General features: G+C 52.1%; 11 protein-coding genes across 11 annotated transcripts; 5 read left to right on the top strand and 6 right to left on the bottom strand.

The window, feature by feature from the left end:
* Nucleotides 1–98: 98 nt before the first annotated feature.
* On the bottom strand, nucleotides 99–1,763 carry BDZ99DRAFT_426533 (uncharacterized protein). The gene is made up of 2 exons (XM_033717122.1): nucleotides 1,295–1,763; nucleotides 99–1,242 (listed from the first exon to the last, which is right to left on the bottom strand). Exons 1-2 carry the CDS (start codon nucleotides 1,688–1,690, stop codon nucleotides 169–171), a joined length of 1,470 nt encoding a protein of 489 aa, XP_033570722.1. The 5' UTR covers nucleotides 1,691–1,763; the 3' UTR covers nucleotides 99–168.
* A 216-nt stretch (nucleotides 1,764–1,979) lies between these two features.
* BDZ99DRAFT_399071 (uncharacterized protein) lies at nucleotides 1,980–6,114 on the top strand (the record flags this gene model as incomplete). Its single annotated transcript, XM_033716115.1, has 5 exons — nucleotides 1,980–2,189; nucleotides 2,251–2,277; nucleotides 2,335–3,333; nucleotides 3,403–5,162; nucleotides 5,217–6,114. The coding sequence occupies 5 exons, from the start codon at nucleotides 1,980–1,982 to the stop codon at nucleotides 6,112–6,114; spliced, it is 3,894 nt and encodes a 1,297-aa protein (XP_033570721.1).
* Nucleotides 6,115–6,743: 629 nt separating this feature from the next.
* BDZ99DRAFT_162023 (uncharacterized protein) lies at nucleotides 6,744–7,990 on the bottom strand. The gene is made up of 3 exons (XM_033712871.1): nucleotides 7,659–7,990; nucleotides 7,534–7,563; nucleotides 6,744–7,483 (listed from the first exon to the last, which is right to left on the bottom strand). Exons 1-3 carry the CDS (start codon nucleotides 7,717–7,719, stop codon nucleotides 6,969–6,971), a joined length of 606 nt encoding a protein of 201 aa, XP_033570720.1. The 5' UTR covers nucleotides 7,720–7,990; the 3' UTR covers nucleotides 6,744–6,968.
* Nucleotides 7,991–8,378: 388 nt separating this feature from the next.
* BDZ99DRAFT_162162 (uncharacterized protein) lies at nucleotides 8,379–10,277 on the top strand. The gene has a single exon (XM_033712873.1). It carries the CDS (start codon nucleotides 8,561–8,563, stop codon nucleotides 9,866–9,868), a length of 1,308 nt encoding a protein of 435 aa, XP_033570719.1. The 5' UTR covers nucleotides 8,379–8,560; the 3' UTR covers nucleotides 9,869–10,277.
* Nucleotides 10,278–10,835: 558 nt separating this feature from the next.
* BDZ99DRAFT_162085 (uncharacterized protein) lies at nucleotides 10,836–11,736 on the bottom strand. The gene has a single exon (XM_033712872.1). It carries the CDS (start codon nucleotides 11,455–11,457, stop codon nucleotides 10,984–10,986), a length of 474 nt encoding a protein of 157 aa, XP_033570718.1. The 5' UTR covers nucleotides 11,458–11,736; the 3' UTR covers nucleotides 10,836–10,983.
* A 307-nt stretch (nucleotides 11,737–12,043) lies between these two features.
* Nucleotides 12,044–12,545, top strand: BDZ99DRAFT_467884 (uncharacterized protein). Its single transcript, XM_033721118.1, has one exon. It carries the CDS (start codon nucleotides 12,173–12,175, stop codon nucleotides 12,389–12,391), a length of 219 nt encoding a protein of 72 aa, XP_033570717.1. The 5' UTR covers nucleotides 12,044–12,172; the 3' UTR covers nucleotides 12,392–12,545.
* Nucleotides 12,546–13,161: 616 nt separating this feature from the next.
* Nucleotides 13,162–13,781, top strand: BDZ99DRAFT_467883 (uncharacterized protein). Its single transcript, XM_033721117.1, has 2 exons — nucleotides 13,162–13,309; nucleotides 13,340–13,781. The coding sequence occupies exons 1-2, from the start codon at nucleotides 13,166–13,168 to the stop codon at nucleotides 13,487–13,489; spliced, it is 294 nt and encodes a 97-aa protein (XP_033570716.1). The 5' UTR covers nucleotides 13,162–13,165; the 3' UTR covers nucleotides 13,490–13,781.
* Nucleotides 13,782–16,630: 2,849 nt separating this feature from the next.
* On the bottom strand, nucleotides 16,631–17,206 carry BDZ99DRAFT_481746 (uncharacterized protein; the record flags this gene model as incomplete). The annotated part of the gene is made up of 1 exon (XM_033722439.1): nucleotides 16,631–17,206. One exon carries the CDS (start codon nucleotides 17,204–17,206, stop codon nucleotides 16,631–16,633), a length of 576 nt encoding a protein of 191 aa, XP_033570715.1.
* Nucleotides 17,207–19,738: 2,532 nt separating this feature from the next.
* Nucleotides 19,739–20,110, top strand: BDZ99DRAFT_347955 (uncharacterized protein; the record flags this gene model as incomplete). Its single annotated transcript, XM_033714458.1, has 1 exon — nucleotides 19,739–20,110. A coding segment is annotated over one exon (372 nt), but the record flags the coding sequence as incomplete, so codon positions are not given.
* A 107-nt stretch (nucleotides 20,111–20,217) lies between these two features.
* BDZ99DRAFT_161878 (uncharacterized protein) lies at nucleotides 20,218–21,152 on the bottom strand. Its single transcript, XM_033712870.1, has 2 exons — nucleotides 20,919–21,152; nucleotides 20,218–20,837 (listed from the first exon to the last, which is right to left on the bottom strand). Exons 1-2 carry the CDS (start codon nucleotides 20,991–20,993, stop codon nucleotides 20,319–20,321), a joined length of 594 nt encoding a protein of 197 aa, XP_033570713.1. The 5' UTR covers nucleotides 20,994–21,152; the 3' UTR covers nucleotides 20,218–20,318.
* A 721-nt stretch (nucleotides 21,153–21,873) lies between these two features.
* Nucleotides 21,874–22,071, bottom strand: BDZ99DRAFT_399006 (uncharacterized protein; the record flags this gene model as incomplete). The annotated part of the gene is made up of 1 exon (XM_033716110.1): nucleotides 21,874–22,071. A coding segment is annotated over one exon (198 nt), but the record flags the coding sequence as incomplete, so codon positions are not given.
* Between the last annotated feature and the right edge of the window lie 87 nt (nucleotides 22,072–22,158).

Genomic DNA, 22,158 nt, shown 5'->3' with positions numbered 1-22,158 from the left:
GCTATGTGGAAACTTGTTGAAGCACTTCAAGCAGTGGCAGACAGAAGTACACATGGCCGCAGGAGACAGAATGCTTGATGAGTCTGCCACTTTTTTCACGTACAGCGGGAATAGTAGTCTTTTGCAATCAGAGTGGGGTATCTTCGCTTCTATCTATCTTTTAGGTTTTCAACACGCTACTCTATCTCCTTTTTCTTTCAAAAAGTCTCGTAGCAATGTTTCCGTGCTATCCGGATCATCTCTCTCTTGCACGTCCTTCCAGTGACGGTAGAACTCTAGAACTACCTCTACAGCGATGAGAGCTATGATGGCCCACTCCAATCGAAGCCCGTGTTTCTCGCTGAGCGACTCCCTCAACACACTCGCAATCTCTTGAGCAAACCCAATCTTCTCGTTCAGGACCTTGATACGAACTCCCACATCTAGAGCACGACCAACCTGGTCGTAATACTCTCCAAGCCCGAGTTCGTGTCTACTATCCCAAAAGATATCGGGGAGGGAGTCAGTGAGTTCCGAATAGAGGTTCAATTGAGCTCTTATGCTCAGCAATTCACCAGTTTTGCGGAGGATGAAGGATCGTGTGAAGGGCAGTTTCGATCTTCGCAAGAGGGTCTGTGAGTCCCCAGATAGCATTGCTGGTATGGAGCGTGTCGATTGTTGATAGGTACTGAGGAGGCTCTCCAACACGGCGAGCTTCGTAGATCGGGCCAAACCAGAAGAAAAGGCTATCTTGGCTAGGATGGTATCGACTTCATGCCGTTGGTCTGTGCCGCCATCACTAAGAGACGATGTCTCATTTGTTGCAGTCAACGTGCGGCTGTGTTGGCGGACGGTCGATTCTTCACGAGCCTCGGAATCCTGGGTTTCTGCCTTAGTGCCCAAGATGATCGTATCACCGACGATATCACTGGTCTCTTTGGAGGGGTCCTCCAGGTATTCCAGATCTTCGGTCTCTACTAGATTCAAGTGTGACCCCTCCGCTGCCGCGGGCAAGATGTTACGGACAAACCCAACAGCTTCGGCTTCAGGGACATTCCAACTAACAACTGTGCCAGAGGGGAATATGAAGATATCTCCCGGCCCCGGAAAGGCTACGTTATACGCTCGTTCCGCAGTCTGCACGTGTATGACTTGCGGGAACAAGCCGGTTTGGTACGGGTCGAGTTGGTACCCTTGGTCCTGAACGAGTTTGGCAGCAGAAGTGATATCGTACTGCTCCGCTGCGCAGTATGCCGTGACTGTCTACTCAATTGCATGTATTAGCTAGTTCCTTACAGCTGGCCTAGGTCCGTACCTTGGTCGCGACATCTGGGTCAACGAAGCGCTTGTTGCCCTTGCCTTTCACAAGCCCGCCCCTCGATCTCTGGGCCTCTACCGCCACTCGCCGGAGGGATGAGGTCTTGGCCACGCTCTTCCTCGGCTTCCGGTGGTCCTGCTTCCCAGCCGAGTCGCGAGCGTCTTGGTCGGAGGAAGGAGAAGGCAGTGGCGTCTCCTCCTTCTGCAGTTGCTCCTGTTTTCTGCACACACTGCCTGAGTGCGAAAAGGCTCGCCGAGAAGAGGCGCCTGATATATCCGGCTCGCGGCATTGGCGGAGTGTGTAGGCTGGCTGAAGCCTGGGGGAGTTGTGGGCGACGGTGGAGACACAGCTCCGGGTCAAGCAATTCACGGCATTTCTGCGGAAGAAGAGCATTGCCGGACAGAGGAGGTGCTGTATCGAGTGCGCATCTGGCTCCGGGAGACACGTCAATGGGGTTGGATGCGGTGGATGAAGCTTCTGCTTGTGCTGCACAATAAATTAATGGATCATCCCTGGCCGAGGCGTGCAGGGGTCTCAGCGTCGACATCACCGCCAACATGGCCTCCGCATCACCGCTCCCGCGCACGCGTTGGCTGAGCTTCTCTCCGTCGCCGCGATCCATGCATCCAGCATGCCAGCCGATCCGCAAGAGACTGAGGCCGCCAGCGCGCCCCCCGACGACATGCTTCCCCCCCGCGCTTCCAGCCACGGTCGAGACTCCACTGCCAGCACCGCGCAGGCCACTGACGATGACGACGAGGACGACGAGGAAGAGGAAGAGGACGCAGACGAGGAGCCCAAGCTGAAGTACACCCGGCTGACGTCTAACTTGGGCTCTGTCTACCGGAATGGCGATGCGACGAGCTCCTTCATGGTTGCGGGGGACAAAATGGTATGGCGCGCTGCTTGGATGGTGCTTGATTGATATACCGTGAATACTAAGTGCTAAATAGATCATGGGAACACACAATGGCAATATCGTGAGTGATGTGTCTAGCTTCGCGCAGCCTAAAAACAAATTCGCTGATTAGATGCAGCATGTCCTCACTATCCCGTCCTTCCAGCCCTTGCGCCTATACAGCGCCCATACCGCGTCTGTCACCGCCGTCTCCGTGTCTCCGTTCCCGCCGCCTCTTCCGTCTGTAAGGCCCGATGTCCCCCCCAGCCGGCCAGTCGAAGCACCGGGTACTCCACAGAAGGCACCCTCAGTATCAGCCGGCCAGACGGCGTCGCCGCGAACCCCACGACAGCCACCTGTTCCCTCTACCCCATCAAATTCAATATTCATAGCCACCTCATCCATAGATGGCCACGTTTGCGTGTCGTCGCTCGTAGATCCCAGGGATGTTACGTTACGGAACTTTGCGCGTCCCGTACAAGCGGTAGCGCTATCACCGGAGTACAAATCCGACAGAACGTATCTATCGGGAGGCTTGGCTGGCAATCTGATTCTCACTTCTGGTGGTCAACCGGGCGTGAAGGCTAATGCGAACACGAACAATGCTGCGGCTGCAGCTCAGGGATGGCTAGGGGCGATCGGGTTCGGTGGCAATTCTGGACGAGACACGATTTTGCATTCCGGGGAGGGCGGCATCAGCACGATCAAATGGTCGCTCTCTGGAAAGTACGTGGTCTGGGTCAACGAGCAAGGCATTCGGATCATGCGGACGAATCTACAGCTGGAAAGCGCCGATTCAGACTTTGCATGGAAGCGTATAGGATTCGTTGATAAGCCAAACCGCCGAGCCTGGGAAGAGATGGCTGGTGTCTGGAAAGCTCGAGCGGACTGGGTAGACGACCAAGCCCTTGAGGTTGACGATGACTTAAATGGACCGAGTGGAATTGGGAGCGCGACAAAGGCCGAATCCTCGCTGCCTCACAGGCGCCCTGACAAGCAGCAGAATGGGACCAAGAAAAAGAGAGTCGAGAAGCTGGTGGTTGGGTGGGGTGATGCCGCTTGGGTGATCCACGTTAACCCAGGAGGCGCCGGGGTGGGTAAGGATATTGGAGAAAGATCTGTTGGCAGCGCCGACATAGTACATTTGTAAGGATTTCTGATATTCAACGTGGACCATACTGATTCTGTGGCCAGCTTACGATTTGAGGACTGTATTGTTTCTGGGATTTCGCTTTATACCCCTTCCTTGCTTCTTGTACTTGCTTACCGGACCCGCGATGACGACGACAACCCCATTACACCAACTGCCGAAACGACCCCACGCAGAGGAATGCACCGCCGCCACAATGGACTGTCTCCTGAGCTGAAATTAATCGATGCGGCCACCTCCGATGAAGTTGAGGTGGATATGCTCAACGTGAGTCGGTTCGAAACTCTTTCCTCGGCCGATTACCATTTGAGCACTCTTTATGTTCCCCATCCAAAGGCCATGACGCCTGCTCAACGAGGTGCGTTGGAAGCTCTTGGCGGAGGCTTGTGGGATGCTGGCGTTAGTGCGGCTCGTATATTTAGTTCGGGTGCGAGCGTCATCAGCCTTCCTAGCAGTGGCGACAACGGTAAAGCAACACAGTCCTTGGAGTCTAGCAGCGGTGTGAATTCTTCTTCTCCTTTCATGGGGAAGCGACTACAGGACGTTCATCCGGCTGCAGCCTCCGCTGGATTGAAAATCTTCATCCAAAGCCCTTTCGACTGTGTCCTTGCTGTCAAACGTGACCTCGCGGACCATTTCAACTGGGAACTAGAGCATGAAAGATACCAGGAGGCGTGGGAGCTCGTTGATGATCACCCCGAAATTATCACGGCATCGTTCAGTAGACCTGCAGATGCGTCTCCTAGCGGCACGCCAGTGAAAACTCAGGGAAGCCTTGTTGACTTCTTTGCCGATGACACAGCTTCCCAAACGACAGTGTCAGCAGTTCGAAGTCATAACTCGGCGGTCGAAAAAGAGAAGCGGCGTATCGGTGACCTCTGGGTCAAGCAGCTTGTGTCTGCTAAAGACTGGAAGACAGCAGGAAAAGTCGCCGGCCGTGTGCTTGGAACATCTGAGAGGTGGGACCACTGGTTCTGGAAGTTTGCTCAAGCAAATCGGATCGACGAGATTGCACCATACTTGCCCACGAAACAGATGCATCCACCAATTCCGTCCTTGGTATATGAGGTCGTGCTAGGTCACTTCGTGAACCGCGATAGGCTAAAACTCAAAGACTTTGCCGATACTTGGGACTCGTCTCTGTTTGACATCAACAGCGTAGCTGAGGCAATCAAGAAGAAGCTGTCCGAAGGCGAGATTACGGAGGACTCTGTGGAAGGCGGCGAACAAGCGAGAGACTGGCGCATCCTACAAGACGTGCTCGCCAAAATGTATTTGTCTGGTGGCCGCCCAAGGGAAGCGTTAAAATGCTACTTCCGCCTTCAAGATGCCGACGCTGCTATGAGTCTCATTCGAGACCATCATCTTTTGGAGGCAATCAGAGACGACATTCCTGGATTCATCCTGCTTCGAGTGTCTAGGGAACAAATGGAATCGGCCCCAATGCACGACTTACAAGAAGCGTCGATAGAGGCAATTCACCTCTTAGTGACGGAGGCTAATCGTGGAGTTGTGCCCGCGCAGGAGGTTGTTTCTCAGCTAGAGAGCAAGGGTCTGTCATTTCAGCCGTTCCTCTTCCTCTATCTTAAGTCGCTTTGGAAGGGCGAAGGCAGCGAAAACAAAGGGAGCACCACTGCTGATCGCGTTGCTGCCGATGGCCTCAAGATGATGGCTGAAGATTTCGGCGATCTTATTGTTTCACTATTTGCGGAATATGACCGATCGAACCTCATGGAGTTCCTACGTTCATCCCAAAGCTACAACCTCGACAAAGCCTCCGCCGTTTGCGAGGGCCGTGATTATATACCCGAGCTGGTGTAAGTATATCTTGATGGCACATACTTCAATCAAACTAACCACCAATTTAATAGGTACATCCTCTCTAAAACAGGTCAAACGAAACGTGCACTTTTCCTCATCATCAACACCCTCGCAGATGTGTCTCGTGCGATTTCCTTTGCCAAGGAGCAGAACGACCCTGACCTTTGGGATGACCTACTGGACTACAGTATGGATAAACCGCGATTTATACGGGGTTTGCTAGAAGAAGTCGGTACGTCCATTAACCCTATCACTCTCGTGCGCCGCATTCCTGAAGGCCTCGAGATTGAGGGCTTGCGAGAGGGCATAGGAAGAATGGTTAGGGAATACGAGATCCAATTCAGCATATCAGAGGGAGTAGCACGAGTACTAAGGGGAGAAGTGGCACAAGGCATGGACATATTGCGGTCTGGGCAGAAGAGGGCGGTAAAATTCGACGTCATTCCTGCGGCTGACGAGCCTGAAGAGAAGACATCCAACGTTGAGCAGCTACATCTAGTCAAATCAGACACAAGCGCTAAAGACGATGCCTCGAAGTCCTTCAATCCATCGGCGCCCTCTGAGCCAACGCAACCGCAATTGGAAGGGCAGGCTGGACCTGGTCACTGCACTGCTTGCCATCGCCCCTTTTCTCTCCCCGGGTCCCTTCCATCAACTATCAATGCCGACGATGATCTGGAACCAAGTCCTATCCCTCCCTCGCGAGACACTCTTGTTGGCTTTGCTTGTGGCCATGTTTATCACCTGTCGTGTCTCCTGCCCAAGACCTCTGCGTCAGCTTCAGTAGCTGCAACGCTGCAGGCGCGCCTAGCGAGAGATGCCGACGAAGACGGTGGGTGGGGGCGGAGTGTAGGGGCAAAGGTTTCCCATGCGCATGTCATCAAAGGGGCTATTGGGAGGGGGTGCGTGGTGTGCTTTGCGACGGAGGAAGAAGAGAGCAATACTTGAGATCAAGGACACTGAGTGCTGGTCGTCACCTAAATAGGGAGGGGCAACTGTATATACGGTGTATGTCCGTGATCTTTGTTATGCATTTGTTGGGTATGTGTGTTTGATCAACATTCTAGATAGCATCGAGAGGTACCGGTGGTTGTATAGATACTATTACATGGGAGGAATGTGTTCAAAATTAGAAGGTGGAACAGCCAATGCATGTCAGATATATAGAGAGGAGGCTTTTCTCCTCACGTCAATGCAGGCACACCTCTTACTCAGTTCCAGATGACTACTATTACTCGCCAGTGTCGGGCTCGGTAGACCACGTGATAGACATCGTACTCAGACAAAAGTACGCGCACAGTCTGCTACTGCTGCGATGCCACACCAAAAGGCATTGGGAGCAAGTACGGTAATTGTCCTTCTGTATACTGATAGAAGAGGTTATATACGATGACCTGGCGAGTTTACAGATCGTTCAGAATGAACCAATTATATATCGTTTGGATTCCGAGACAGTCTCAGGACCTCAAAAGTGATATCCAGGTGTACTTAGACTCATGAACTACTACTGTACGCGTAAATGGGAAGTATTTTAAGAGACTAACAACATCACTAGGATTCACAGAACTGAGTTTACCAGTAAGGAGTTCAATTGACTTAGCTATTTAGCAAGACAATGTAATGTGACCTCCAATGACTTCCAACCCAAACACATAGAGTCGGAAAATTCTCAAAAGTAAGAGCCTGATAGTGCAAAACCATCAATCATGAAACACCCAAGAGTCGTATCGTAGACCTTGCCCCATTATAACCCTTGGATGATGCACTGATGTCCCAAAGCTATCGTCCTACTATCCACTAGCTCAAGCCAGGGCAGCAAATGCACCGTTGATGACGACACCGGCGAGGATGAGCCGGGCCATAAGAGAGTCGGACGTCATTGTCGGGACGGCAGCGCCACTTGAGGACACGGTCGGCACGTCAGGCTGGGTTGAAGTGCCGGGCACTTGAACGCTCGCTGTCGAAGTTGTGCTGTGGGTTGCGGTAGTGTGCGATGGGGTAGTGGCCGAGATCGACAATGGAGTGGTGCCAGAAGCGACCGATGTCGATATAGCCGGAGCTGGCGGAGTAGGAGCTGGTTCAGAGACCGTGACCGAGGATTGCGGAGTCTCGCCGGCAGGAATGCTGGCAGAGCCTGAAACGGTAATCGGAACGACCGGTGGAACGACGACTGAGGCCGACGGCGGGGGAGAGCTGCTCGAGGGGACTCCGACCGGTGGAACGACGACTGAGGGGAGAACTGGAATCGGAATGCTGGCGGCAGAGCACCAGGTGGGAGCGACAGTGACCGTGACCGTGACAGTCGATGTTGCGCACTCTGTGAGCTTGTTAGCTGTGGATTTGACGAGGGGGTCAAGGACAACAAACCGGAAGCCCAGCGGGGTTCGTTCTTGACACCTGTGAGGGACAAGTCAGAAATGGTTCAATGAATGCTTCCTGGGCCTCAGGCAGTGGTGCCACGCTCCGGAAGGATAGTGGGGCGTTGCACATACCTGCAGCGACGAGGCCAGCGAGGCCAGCGGCCAGAATGGCGGCGATCTTGATAGCGTGCATGTTGGCCGTGATGTTGGCAGTGAAGTAGGATGTACTTGCTGTGAATGTATGAGAAACTGTTGCAAGCAAGAAGATGTTAGCTGACGCTGCTGAAGGTATGCCGTAGACGATGCACGAGGTAAGGCGGGTGTAGCGGATGGTGAGAGGAAGAAGAGTGCGGCAGCGGAGGAAGGCCTTTATAGCCGGCTGCCAAGCCAAAGTGCAAACGCAGCAAGCCGGCCCGGCAGCCGGTGACAAAGGCAGCAGCAGCGGCGACGAGCTCCTCACTCGCTCGCAAAGGCTCGAGCTTGCAGCTGGTGGGCTGGCTCCTGGCCCAGCATCAGTGCTGCTTCTGCCGCTGTGAGGGGGTCGGGGGGCTCTTCACCCGGGAGGGGAAGCTGCAGGCCTTTGAGGAGCAAGCTCTTGCTACATCTCCATATCCTGATACAGATTGAAGTGCGTGGAGCAGAGCAGACGCTGGCCAAACTTGGGAGCATACCGATGTCTTTCCGAGCAACGCACCCCTTCCAAGCCTGAGTGAGCCTTTTTCGTAGCACTATGCCATGCTCTTACCCCCGTGGAGGCTACTCCTGCGCTGCGAAGACACTTGCCTGCCGCCGTCCAAGCTGGGCACGAGGGTGGCTGCCGTTCGTGGGCTCGTCGTCCGAATCGGGTTAGCGCCTAACGGCGTCTGTTTATCAGGGCCTCTTCCTCGCCCGCCACCTCTTCCTCTGCCTCACCCAACTTTGTACACTCGCTTCAGCTGCTTCAATTCTCGCTCGGTGCTTTCTCTGGTTGACTGTGCTCGGCCAACAGCTCGCGTGCTCCTCCCAGCTACACCCGACCGCCACCAATCAGCAAGATGCAGCTGTCCAAGATCGTTGCCGTCGTCGGCAGCGTCGCCGCTATGGCCGTGGCTCTTGCAGTCCCCGATGGTAAGGCTCCGTCCATTCCTGCTCTGCCGTCCGAACCGACACCACCGGAGCCTGCTAGGACGCTGCTGCATGCTCAGCTGGCGCTTGAATTGCCTTGGTCGTGTGGACGGGATGGGAGCCCTACCAGCACGAGAACAACTCGACTCACGCTAGAGATTGTCCCATCTTGCTCTCGAAAGCCCTCAGCTAATCCGTCTTGTGCTCCAGATGTGTCCGCCCGTGGCAGCGATGTCGACGTCCTTGTCCAGGTCTTCGAGGTGATGTCGACCAGCACCGTCTATGCGACCCACACCTTCACAGTTACGAACTGCGCGCCCCAAGTCTCCCAGTGCCCTGCTCACTCGACCGCCGTCGTGACCTCCACGATCGCGGTCACCACTACCGTGTGCCCGGTCAAGGTTACGTCGTCAATCACCATCACTCGGTCGCCGAGCGCCAGCCCTTCAAGTTCACTGCTTGTTTCCAGCAGCTCCGTCAACACGCCTTCCTCTAGCAGCGTCTTGATTTCAACCCCATCCAGCAGCGCTGTCGTCTCGACTCCATCCAGCATCGTAACTTCCACCTTGTCGTCCAGTAGCGAGGTCGTCTCGTCTCCGTCCAGCAGCGTGGTTATCCCGACTCCGTCGTCCACCAGCGAGATCGTCCTGTCTTCATCAAGCAGCCTGGTCATCCCGACTCCGTCATCCTCCTCCTCAAGCAGCCAGATCATCTCGACTCCGTCATCCTCCTCCTCCAGCAGTCTGGCAACACCATCTACCCCGGCTTCCCCATCTAGCTCCTCCATCGCGAGCACGACGTTCCCCATCAACTCGCCGCTTGTCCCATCTTTCCCTAGCAGCGTGGCTTCTTCAAGCAGCGTGGTGACCCAAACCCCGCCGGCATCCTCTACTAGCTCTTCCGTCGCCAGCACGACTTATCCAATCAACTCGGGGCATATTCCAAGCTCTTTCAGCACAGTTGCTCCAACCCAGACAATCAGCTACAGCACCACGAAAATTACGTCTACTCTCACCCATGTGATTACGCAGACGCAGACGCAGACGCAGACGCTCTCCCCCAGCACTCGCTCTAGCATAGCTACCGGACCAGTCCAATCATCAAAATCGATCACATCCTCGTTACCATTCTGGGCTAACACAAGCATTGCCACTAGTTCTGGCACAACTCATCACCCGATTCAGACGACTGCGAGCTCAATTCTGGGGACCAATATCGTCACGGCGCCTTCTGGGTAAGTTGTCTCCTCATTTTCTCTTTTCCTGCGTTCATCTTCGTGGAAGCCCGATTCCACCGCGTACTGATATTTTGCGCTTTAGGTTGCCCACTGCCTCCACCTCCAATGGAACAACATTCCATCCTACCCAGGTTCCTACTCAGACTCCATACTATCAGAACAGTGGCAAGGCGATCGGTGCAATCGACGGGATGGTGTTGGCTGTGCTCTTCGCAGCAGCCATCGTCCTGTACTAGGGTGCAACGTCTTGTCGCTTATGATGGAGACACTGCCTGAGGCTGGTATGCCGGCTGAGTGATGGGGATTCAAGAAGGAGGTTACTGTTTACTCTTGCAGATTACATGACCTGTCGACATGGCTGCTTCAGCTTAAGGCTATCGCATACTTACATCATCGATGTATGATCTTGTGGTGGACGGTCTCATCATGTAACTGGACTTCTTTCCCAACACATGATTCAGATAGAAGGCCGCAATAGCAAATTACCAATAAAAGGTTCGATCGGCCAAAACAGAAGCTCGCTATGCAGTGCCATGAGCCGTTCTACTCTATTCTAAGAGCCCTTTGGTGATGGTCGTAAGACAACGTAGAGGTGTTGTGGGAACAAGCTTTTTGTTTCAGCCCGTGCTGGCTAACCGTGTTTGCCTGGTCAAACGCCCAAGCTTCGGTACCAGAAGATCTCAAAATCATGACACCACTCACCACGCTTCCGTCTACAAGACTTACGTCCACCCAAAGGCCACCGCAATTGAAGCCTTTGATATGATTTCCTGTGCTTCGATGGCTGGGGCTAAGGAGCTGAACATTATCAAGAATTGACTACGAGGCAGCATCATGAGTATACTTTGTATGAGCTCGGTATTCCATCTCCTTCTACTCTCTTATGTCTAGTTCCCTGATGACCCAGTAACCAGCGTAGTCGACGTATAGCCTTCGTCTAGATTTCCTTTTCATACCACAGCCCATCGAGTCTGACTCGAGATCACAATCCGCATTCAAGCAATGGCTTCTTGCTTTAAACTCCTTCAAACGCCTGAACGCCGTAAATCCACCGCGCTCCTGTACTAAACAAATGCGTTACATTTCAGGTCCATGATCATCCGCTCAACAATGCGATTAAAGATGCGACGTAGCACCCCTTCCGCAGGTAGGACATGGAGACGTAGTCCTGGAGCTCCATAACGACGAAGACGACGATACCGAGCCACCCAAACTCGCAGGCCTCGATGGTCTTGAGGAGTCGGCACTAGGCTTTAGTTGATGTACGTTTGCAAGCGCTATTGACAAATCAGTCATTGTACTAGGTTGGGTACTTATGTTAGACTCACAGGTATTGATGGTAGTTTGTTCTGGTGTGCTGCAGCATCCCTGATACTCGTCCTCCAGCTTCTGCTGTGCTTGCGGCTTGTTTGTCTCCCGCCATGGCCAAATTGGGCCGTCCCAATTGTCCCAGCCATCTTCGTACGCCTTGATGGTAGCCTTCTCCTTCTCGAAGGCGGCGGCGCAATGGGAGTCCATTGCAAAGCGCTGGGCACGACAGTGACCCATGCAGCAGCCGGCGTGGCTGCGCACATTTGGTTCGTTGGTCATTTCTGATGTTGGTGTCGGAAAGTTTTTGGTTGATTGAATCGACGACCAATAGATGATGTCGATGATAGCAGGTTGTGTTGATCTCGTCTGAGGTCTGATTGTTGATTCGAATTGATGCTTGATGGTTATGGACTCCCTTCAGGACGACTGCGAGACAGCCTTTATAGCACCGCGCGGTCGTGGTGTACACTCAGCCGCGATCTGTCCACCGTGGAAAGTGCTCGTCGCATTAACTCGAATTCGATTATCATACGTCCTGTCATCCTTGCGATCACGCAACAAAATAGCCGGGAATGAAGCCCATTCGTCGGAGTGCCAGGGGCGCAGCTAGTGGCGCGGTGTGTCGCTCACCTCACGCCACCTTTTCAGCCCTACCTTGATAACACCTCGAGCGAAGATTTTCAACGAGCAACCCCATCAACGTGACAGCAGTTTCCATGAGTTGTGAGATACGGTGTGTGTCTCTCTCTGAGGTCTGGCGGTAAGTTTCGAGGTTAGACTCTTTCCAAGCTTCAATGCACAACCTTGGAAGTCGAGATGGTACCTTTGTAGCTTGGCAGGTGACGATCTGATGATTTGGCGCTCCCGTCAGAAAGAGCTGTATCATTTGAAACGAGCGCTAAAATGTTGTTCTGCAGACTACGTAGATTTTACTTAGACGCATCATAAGATTGTTCGAGCTCATTCTTTAAGTCGCTCGTGGGGTCGCGTCTAGATGCGCGGACGCCGCCGAAAGTGGCGTGTTCCTGCGACTCGACCACCTGCGTACTCTGCCCCCACGCTTGCGTGGGAATCCAGACTACCGGTTTCTGTGCTTCGGTGTGTTTTACGAAGGTTCGAGCGTTATATCCTGTCTTGCCGCAGCGCCTACAGCGCGCTTGCTGCCGTGTACTTCCACCCAGGCGCCTTCTATTTTAACGCATTTCGCCCTTAATTTATTTATTAGCTTCCTTTTAAGCAATTATTTTAGAGCCCTATACCTTTATTAGAACTTCTTACCTTTAAATTCGCTTTTTTTTACACTTTTTACACTTTCTAGCGGCCTTATTTACCTTTTAAAGGCTTATAACCTAATTATATAATAATATAGCCCTATATATCTATACTTTAGCGCCTCTAATAAGTAAATTAAGCAACTTAAAAATTATAGTAGGAAAGCTATTTTAATATATTTAAATATAATTATAAATTAATACTAATTAAGAGCCTAGCTTAAAAGTATTACTTAGTATTTTTAATTCCTATTAAGCTTTAAAAGTACTGCCTTTAGATTAAGCGGTATAAGGCTAGCGCCTTAAAAGCTTACGCAGATATTACTTTTTATAAATAAGTTGTTAAATACTATTTTAAAAGCTAGTAAGAACTTAAGCTTTATAATATAGTTAATATAGTTACGCACTAGATCCTTAATTTAGCAACCGTACGCTTTTTTTTAATAGCGTAAAACAGCCTATATTAAGCAGCTATAATAAATATAAAGTATATAGTAGTATATATTGGCACCGCAAGCCCGACAAGCAGCCTGTACGAGGCGGTGCTACGAACCTGCTCCTACATTGTAGTGAGCAGAGCAGATGCTTGAGGCACGATGGAGCTGGTGATGGCGTTGTGGCCGTTCGAAGGCCTCCAACCGGACGACGACAACAACGAACCGCATCACCAGAACAGAGGAACAATCATCAAAATGGGTATGAAAACCATCCGACGTATGTCTACTTGTGTAGGAAGCAAGCCGAACGTGGAGCCGATGCCTAGGCGTACGACAGGACACCTCTGGGGTGGCGATGCAGAGTTTTCACCCTCCCCTTTATCGAAGCTCTCGTTAACTGATGGTGTCTACAGTGCCTACAGCGTTATCAGAGTTATTGGCGGTTAATTGGAGGACCTTAAACAGCGTGGTGCTTGCAGCCTTTGCCTAGGGGATAGCATTCTTATGGCGGTCAAGTGGAGGACCTCAAACAGCGTGGTGCTCGCAGCCATCGACAATGCCTGTAGGCGCCCATCAGCACACGAGGAAGCCCGAAGCTCCTGAAGGGAGATGGTTACAGCCAGCATGGTGGGGGTAATGGAGCCGTCCGCCGGACAGGTAGAGGGAGGAAGGACGACAGACCGGATGATTTCCAAGCAGATGCAATCCCGATGACGCGCTGCGAGGCGACGACGCCTGACCGACCCGGCTACAACACGACACGCAGGGTGGACACGAGTGCTGGGGCAGCAGCTGGATATACTTGAGGACGGGCATAGCAGGCAGATGGGAGGAGGAAGATGGATGCTCCATCTTGGTTAGTGGGAGGGAAACGTCGAAGTATGCTGCCTGGCTAGGGGTATATGGATGACAACTCCTGCAAGACACGGTCGGCCTTGTGAAGGGGAGACTCTACAAGGTATCGCGAAGCAGCGTCAGCTGTGAGGCGAGGTGTGCAATGGCAGCGACAGCAGACACTGTCTGTACAGCCCGAGAGGACGGATGCGCGTGTCGGTCCATGAACAGGCAAGGAGAGGAGGATGACATGGGCTTAAGGAGCAAACTGGTGCAGGGGCGTAGGAGGAGGGCTTTGTCCACCTGAGTCCTCGAGGCCGGGTTAGGAGGTGAGCTTAGGCAAGAGTCCTCCAGCTAGGCTGGAAAGCGTGTGAGAGGGGTCGCGCCCTCTTGTTGTAGTGTAGACAGCATGCAATACAATCTGTACCCGCTGTCTTGCTGGCGAAGCGATTGTTCTAATAGGATGATAGGACACCTCTGTACCGGCCACGATGGAAGCCCTTGTTTCTGCAAACCGACAACCGGAACCGGAACCAGGAGGACCAGGGGAGTAAGAGCAAGGACAGTGGCGGTTTGGTTAGTGGATAGCGAGGGGTAGTAGCTGCACGGCGTTGAGTTGCTACAACGACCTCCATCTGCAAGACACGGTCGGCCTGTCGTCGTGAGAACGTCACAGGTAACGCGAAGGGGCTGCTGATGGGTCCGGTCTATTAGCAGCCGTGAGGCGTGGTATACAATGGCAGCGACAGTCAGCTCCAGGCCTTTATTTTGGACGCCTGGTGGACTCGTGATAGACGGCGGTCTATGGGGAGTGTGCAGAGTATGCTTGCGGCCTTCCCGTTCTGCTCCTCTCGTGCACGGCTGTACAGCTCCGGCTTGTACAGGGCCTCTACACGCTGAGGACGATAGGAGTGTACGCGCATACTCTGTAGCCTTCCCATTTTGGCCGGCTATTACATAGGGAGGAGGATCAACACCTCGCTGGTGACACTGTCTGTATAGCCCGAAAGGACGGATGCGCGTGTCGGTCTATTAAGAGGCAGAGGCAAGCTGCGAGATAGGCTTATGGAGCAAATCAGGGGTAGGCAGGCGGGAGAAGGTTTATCGTGAGCTGGACACCGTAGAAGCGCTCTGCGTGGAAAACTGTGGCAAGGAAGCTAGGCAGGTAGCTTCGCGTCCACTTGCTGTATATCTAGCTAGCTAGTTATATCTATTCCTGGTTAGGAAGACGCATCACGATGGCTTATTCCGTGGTGGACTTGATAGATCTACCACGTGTCCCCAATAGCTATACAACAACGAGAAGAGCGCTCAGCGCTATACACCGCAGAGGACGGGGTTTTCATCCGAACGCTGCATGGCAGCAAACGGTTTCTCCTTGTAAACTAGCCTAGATAGAACAGCTGCATGGACCCTAACGGGAGCTACACCAGCGTAATAGAATTTAATAATAATAATAATAATATTAGTAGGAACTTAGTATTTTCTACTATATTATACAGCTAGCTATTATTAAAGTTGCTTACTAAGTCGGCTAGTTACGCGTTGGCGTTGTTTAGATTAAATTCCTTCTGCGTGTTATTAATAGAATATAGGAATAGCTGGGGTAATAGGGCAACTATAGGCGTTACTCTATTAGCTTCCGGGTTAAGGGTGGCGTTGTAACGGGTCGTCTCTGCTATACCTTCCAAGTGTCACACACTAAGGCAGGGTATAGGTCAAGTTGTCGTCGGGGTGCAATAGTCTTCAAAAGGTGAGGCAATAATCAAACAGGATACAAGACGGGGTTGTTACTTCCGATAAGTAGTATTGGAGTCTTGAGTTGAACACGAGGTTCCTATCTATGCAAAGGAGCGTCCTTATATACCAAAAGTCCGTTCTAAGAAACCTACGTGCTCGTTGTGCTCGTTCACGAGCCGGGCGAGTCCGTCCTTCACCTGCTATTCCACGAGTTCATCGAGCCAGCTCGTTCCTGCTCGCTGTGAGCTTGACGAGCCATCACGTGACCCTGTCCTCGTGATGTCCTATTCTTAGATCGTTCCCATCCAGCAGTCCGTGGGGGAATCCAGGATCCCTATGCGTCCCACACGTGACCCCCTTGGTCCCGTGACCTGGTTCTGTGTAATCAGTCTTATCTGCTTGCTTGTCTCCGCGAGTGCCTCTGCGCTCGGGTGGTTCGTATTACGGGTTGTAACAGGCGTCTACTTATTCGGCTGCTAATATCCTTAGGTTAATAGCTGGTTCCTATAGTAATGTTTTTTATTATATTACTAGTATTATCTATTCTTCTATAGCTAACAGGTTGCCAGGCGCTTATATATCTAATATCTCCTGGGGTGTCGGAGGCTCTAGGGTAGTCTTTCTCGCCTATGGTATCGGGGCCTTAAACCTAGTAGGTACTTAGGCCGGGGGTTCTATAATAGGGGTGTCTAGTATTATAGTAATCTGGTTAGCGGCAGGGTTTCGAGTATAGCGGTGCGTTCGCCGTGCGCTGCTCTTCTTAGGGGGGTCGTCCTTTACAAGGACGGGCTAGTAGGTGTTCCGGACCTGTTTGGCTTGCTCAACTCTGCCCATCTCTTTCTTCCTTGCTGGGCAGGCGTTGCTCCAGGCTGTGTGAACACCTTTGCAAACTGCGCATGTTGGGGTAAAGCTTTCTACTCCCTTCTGCTTACAGTTCTTAGTTTCGTGTAGTTCAGCGCAATAGCCGCATTTTTGCGCTGCATTGCATTGGGCGCCGATGTGGCCGTATTTGTAGCACCGGAAGCATTGCTTTATTCTACAGGCACGGTTGTAGAGTTGGCAGACGTGGATTTGTCCGTCCCAGACCATCCCAGCGTAGATGATGGCGTTGGCCATTTCGGGGTCTTTGAATTCTACCATAAGTGAGGATGCGCGTTTGAGGGGGAATTCTTAAGTCAGCCATCCTATGAACGAGATCTCTGCATTAGGGATAACTGTATAGTTGTCTGCAAGTATCTGTTCGATAGTTGCTTTTTGGTCCTTGATGTTGATGGAGTTTGTAGAGATACCGTGAACGATGACGCCGTAGGTTGGTACAATGAGTTCTGCGTGCTCTCCAAGACCGCTGATCCATCCTTGGCTCTCTTTGAGTTTCGTGGCTTCTGCTGTCGACGAGGTAAAGACCTGTAAATCGCCGCTCTTGAGCTGATGGGCAGCGACTACTTTGACCGATTTGGTGGCGGCGTTGTCGTGAATGGACGTCTCTATTTGATTCTTTATCTTGACGGCAGGGAGCGTCCGAAACCTCTGGGCCACTGCGGGGTCCTTGATTTTGACTGTTACTGCTCGGTCCTTGTATGCTGTGACTGTGGATTGGGCCTTGGAGTCCTGTGTGCGCTGTGGAGGATAGGATAAATGGGCTAGGACGAAATGTGTCCCAGGACGAACAGGATCACGTGCGACACGAGTCAGCAGTGTCGTTTGCGAACTCCAGGAGTTTGCAAATGGCAGAGTCACGTGCAGCATGAGTCAGCGCCATTTGCGATTGCACTACTACTTGCTTGCAGGACCCACGAGCAGAACGATCGCGCGACCAAAACGATCGCACGACCAAAACGGTCGCACGTCCAAAACGATCGCACGAGCAGAACGATCGCACGATCCGCCTGCTCGCACGATCCATTAGCTCGCACGATCCATTAGCTCGCACGATCTATTAGTTCGTATGATCCACCTGCTTGCACGATTCCCCAGCTCGCACGCTTCTTGCACACTTGGCGCCTTTTGGTCACCACTATCATCATCATAAATCCTATTGAGGGGCATCCGCAGAGAGACTTTATGTTGGGATGCCCCCACTAATCTCATATTGGACTAGCTCAACAGTAACAGCCAATCGGTCGTCACAAGGGATTAGTACCAGGTAGCGGGATCCTGTTCCTGCATGATTAGAGAACAGAAAGCGGGAGCAGAACGATGTCTAGAAAAAACTTGGGGTGTGCGGTATAGTGTACGGCCGTTATAGATGAGAAAATATAAAACGGGGAGGAGAGTGGATTGTCAAGTGTGCGGATATCCAGAAATAGAAACGCGAATCCAGTCCGTGCGGGAGCCAATCCCCTGCGGAACCCAATCCCCTGCGGCTCAAAATCCCCTGCGATTCTTCAAACCATACGCCTTCTACTCCCGCACGCCTTTCCCTCCCGCACGCCTTCCACTCCCGCACGCCTTGCACCCCCGCACGCCTTCCAAGTTCTTACGCTGGCCAGCCCCGCACGGGATTATTAGACGTGTGGGTCTTGTCGAGATGCGGGGTCCGGTTTGTTGAATATTACGGTGGCTGGCAGCGAATATTATGGTGGCTGAGACTACGTACATACAGCCCACTCTGCCCTGTCCATAGCAATAACAATAAGAAGAACATCATCTATCTCAACAAATCCCCTCACCGCACACTCCATGATCCCGTACGGGACGCAATACCGCACTCCCCTCGCGTTTTCTGCATTCTCCTCACTGCACACTCCATGATTCCGTACGGCCGTACGGGCCCGCACCCCCCTCCCATTTCCTGTATTCACCTCACCGCACACTCGATACTCCCGTACGGGACCGCACTCCCCTCTTGAATAAAGCGCAAATGGTTGTAACACTAGCCGCTGAACAGGATGAGTGCTCTAATAAAATTAAGCCGATTTAACGCTACACCAGACTCTCCCATTTAAGTAGCTGACCTGCCATCGAATTTCCTAGTAGACTTGCATCACTATGCCCGCAGATTGGAGACCAGACATACCCCTAAGTACATACATTAGAAGCCGTCAGGCCCAACATTATGTTCCTAATATTAGTCGAGCGGAGAAGCATAAATGCAAGGTCGTCCATACCCGAGGACCAAGATCTACAGCCCACCCAAAGCGCATTATGTATGAGGTTAAGGGGTGCCTGAAGTACAAAGGTTACTCTTGCAGAAACTAGCAGCGCACGAGAATGTCGGATTGGAGTCATTCGTGCCAGAAGCTAACCTCAATCAATTCAAGGCGGATACAGCCCAGGCAATTCAAGCAACATGGAATAGGCGTATTCTCTAGACCTTTGGCAAGATGACACCAATCCCATATGTCACGACAAATATTTTCCTGACGGCGAACTCCCGCGTATCTTGCTGGACTTAAGGTCTGGGAAATCAACCTATATTTAGTTAGCGTAGGTTCCAAATATATCAATTACTTCCACATGTAACTAATGATACGGGATTAGAAGTTAGGTCGACTGTATGGCCTATTTTGAGGCTAGAACTTGGCTAGCCGAATTCTGAGCGGCTAACGTCCGTCCCTGGGTCGAGAGACGCACCCCATCGGGAGACGAATCATAGGTACTTTGAACTCAAGCGACTCTAACTCTGTGAACGCATCGAGATTTCCCATAATTTCGCATCAGTCATGTTGTGCGGCCACTCCCGAGCACTCCTTACCCGGCTACTCCGAGAATTACGATCGCGTCGTCGCCTTCGCGCCCGGTAGCGGAGAGCATCCTTTCAAAGTGTATCAAGACCTCTCGACCCACAGCACCACCATCAAGCTCTTTTCGCCTTTTAAACTCATAGAACGGTTGATCTGGGTTTCCCAGTCTCACTACAATGCTGAGAAGTTATTGTCAGCCTTGTGGCGGGCGTGGCGCTCTGTGTCGTACGGCGTCGCCACATCGGTTGGTACCTCATATTAAGCGATCAAGGATCCCTGGTCAAGGTAAAGACGGCTCGGCACATCCCGTGTAATAATTACGGTGTATCGTATCTTACATGATACCAGCAAGTCAAGCCTGTGGCTGTTGCACCTGTAGCTGTTGCACCTGTGGCTGTTGAGCCTGTGGCTTATCACACGCGGCTGTTAGTCACACCTCAAAGCCATAAGCTCGGTCTAAGAACAGCGCTTGATGCAAAGAACGAATATTTCCCTTTCGCCGGCGACCTATAACTACAGATACGAGAAGATCTATACCGAGTACCGAACCGCAAAGCAGACACACTATGACCACCTCGAACCCAAGCTCTCTCACTCAGAGTTCGATGACGAGGTTGACGATTCTGACCTCCCCTCCGGACACATATGGGCCTACCCATGCAAGCTTCTCTCATGTCCCGACTATGGCAAGTCCTGGCAGCTGCGAAGCAGCTTTCTCGCCCATTTGCAGGATCGAGAGGCACATATATCCACAGCAACGACACCTGCCGCACGCCGTTCGATCGAGTTAGCGTGGCGGTATGCCACCGATCCCTATCTACCGCCTCGAGCGGCCCCATGTTTTCTTTCCCGAGAAGATCCAGACGAGCAAGTCTGGGATTACGGGTTTAAAGATGATACTGGCAAGGTCATAACTGACACGGGCACACTGAAGGAAATGGAAATACACAAGGCTGCACTACGCCAGGAAGCGGAGGAGAAGGAAGGTAACGATAACGGGCACAACGACTGCGAGAACGGTCACCGCAAGGCATGACAAGCACAGCAGAGAGACACCAAAGGCTGGTATCTGTCTCCATTTGCCTGTCTGTACGACCACTGCGCTGGAAATGCGACGAAGATCACTCTCTAATAATTACTATACAGCAACAGCTAGTTACATTCCGCATCCTCCGCTACCACATCCGCGCCACTGGGGCTCTCCATGGCTTTGGCGCAGTCTCATCCTCCTCAACCTGAGCTTCGCTCATCCGCGCCATTGGGGCCCTCGCTGGCTCTGACACTTCGCTCATCTGCGCAACTTTGGCCTTTGGCTCTGCCGCACCAGCTTCTTCCGGACTCCTGCGCTTCCGATCACGTTTTCCCTTGCGTGTCTCTGGTGCGTCTGCCTCTACAGGACTCTTGCGCTTCCGACCACGTTTTCCTTTTCCCTCCGCTTTGGCTTGTTCTTTCGCAGCACGCGCCGCTCGTGCTGCCTCGAGGTCCTCGTAGCTCATCACCTTCCCCACCCCCTTTGCCAATATTTCTGACTTGGTCGATCGTCGAACTTTGGCTTCGTCGTTAATTCTGCTTAAGAATCGAATGTGGTCCTGCTGGAGGACACCCTTGGCAAAGGATGTTTGCGCGGCTTTAACGAACTTGTGTAAGTGCCTCTGTAGGCTCTGTTTGCTCGTCTCATCAAGCACATAAGCATCCTGTTTCATAATCAGATTCTGCAGCGACATAAAAGCCTCTGCTGACACTAGAGTCGCGGGCGTTATAGGTGTTTGTAGCACTTGGTCTTGTGGACAAGGCCCCACCTTCGCCGCATCGGCTTTCGAAATGTTTATTGTAGGTGGAGGCTTTGGCATATCTCTGATCACTCTCTCTGGGTTGAATGGCACCAAACCACTTGCAGCAAAACCAGCCTAATGTTCTTAGACGTGAAAGCCTTTTCCCTTGCGGGGCTGTATAGAGTGGTGAAATGCTCCTTGCCGATTGTATTCACACCTCCTCGCTCTAGTCGATCAACCTGTTCGCGATAAGCTGCCTTTAATGGGGCAAACACTGCGACGTCACATGGCTGGAGCTTGTGGGAGGTGTGAGAGGGGAGCCGACACAGAATAATGTTGTTTTCAAAACAATACTCTAAGATTTCGAGGGTCTCGTGCGTCCCGAAGCCGTCGCAAATCAGCACCCGTGGTTTCTTGTTAGCTCGTTCCTTGGTTTGGGGATCAAATATACGCTTGAGCCACTCCAAGCTGATCTTGGAGTCAGTATATCCAGATTCGTTGCAAGCATACTGCCATCCGGGTGTGGGAAACATAGTCCAGTTGCTTCGATGGGTGGTGGCTGGCCAAATAATCATGGGTTTCAAGTACCTACCGTCAGCACTGATGCACTCGATCGCAGTCACCGTCGTTCGCTTGACACGCGCGCCTCTGTAGTCTCGCGTATCATCCTTACCTACAAGGACTTTGACGGAACCGGGCATGGAAAGCATAACTCCTGTCTCGTCCATGTTGTAGACATTCTCTACCAGAATGGCTGGATCTTGTAACACCTTTCTAATGACCTCAAACCAATCCGTGATCTTCTTATAGGTATTTTTCTCGTGACGGTTCCAATCCAGCGCCCTAAATTTTCTTGCTTTGAGTTCTGGATGGCGATTCTCCAGGGCCTTGGCCCAGTTCTTACCTGGAGGCTTAGGTGGCCTGTCCGGCGTAGGCCGCTGGCGGGTGGCACTGAAGGCTATTGAAGGTATATTTTTACTCGCACGGGTTGTCCAAGATTAGACATTTGTAACAAAAATTCAACGACGGCTTTATCTTCGGATGGGGTGAGATATTGTTGGCTTTGGGCCTTCTCTTCGATCGACCGTCGTCCGCGTTCACGGTGATGGAGGGTAGTGTGAGGGACCCCGCCATGATCTGCTGGGGCACGGAATGATTTAGGCACGCCAGGAGGAACGCTTTATGCTAGTACCAGACTGACTTTGTCCATGTTAGCTTACTGTGGTAATAGTAATAGGAAGGG

The sequence above is a fragment of the Mytilinidion resinicola genome (assembly GCF_010093595.1).
Source record: "Mytilinidion resinicola strain CBS 304.34 unplaced genomic scaffold BDZ99scaffold_25, whole genome shotgun sequence".
NCBI lineage: Eukaryota > Fungi > Ascomycota > Dothideomycetes > Mytilinidiales > Mytilinidiaceae > Mytilinidion > Mytilinidion resinicola.
This window is presented reverse-complemented; position numbering and strand designations above follow the sequence as displayed.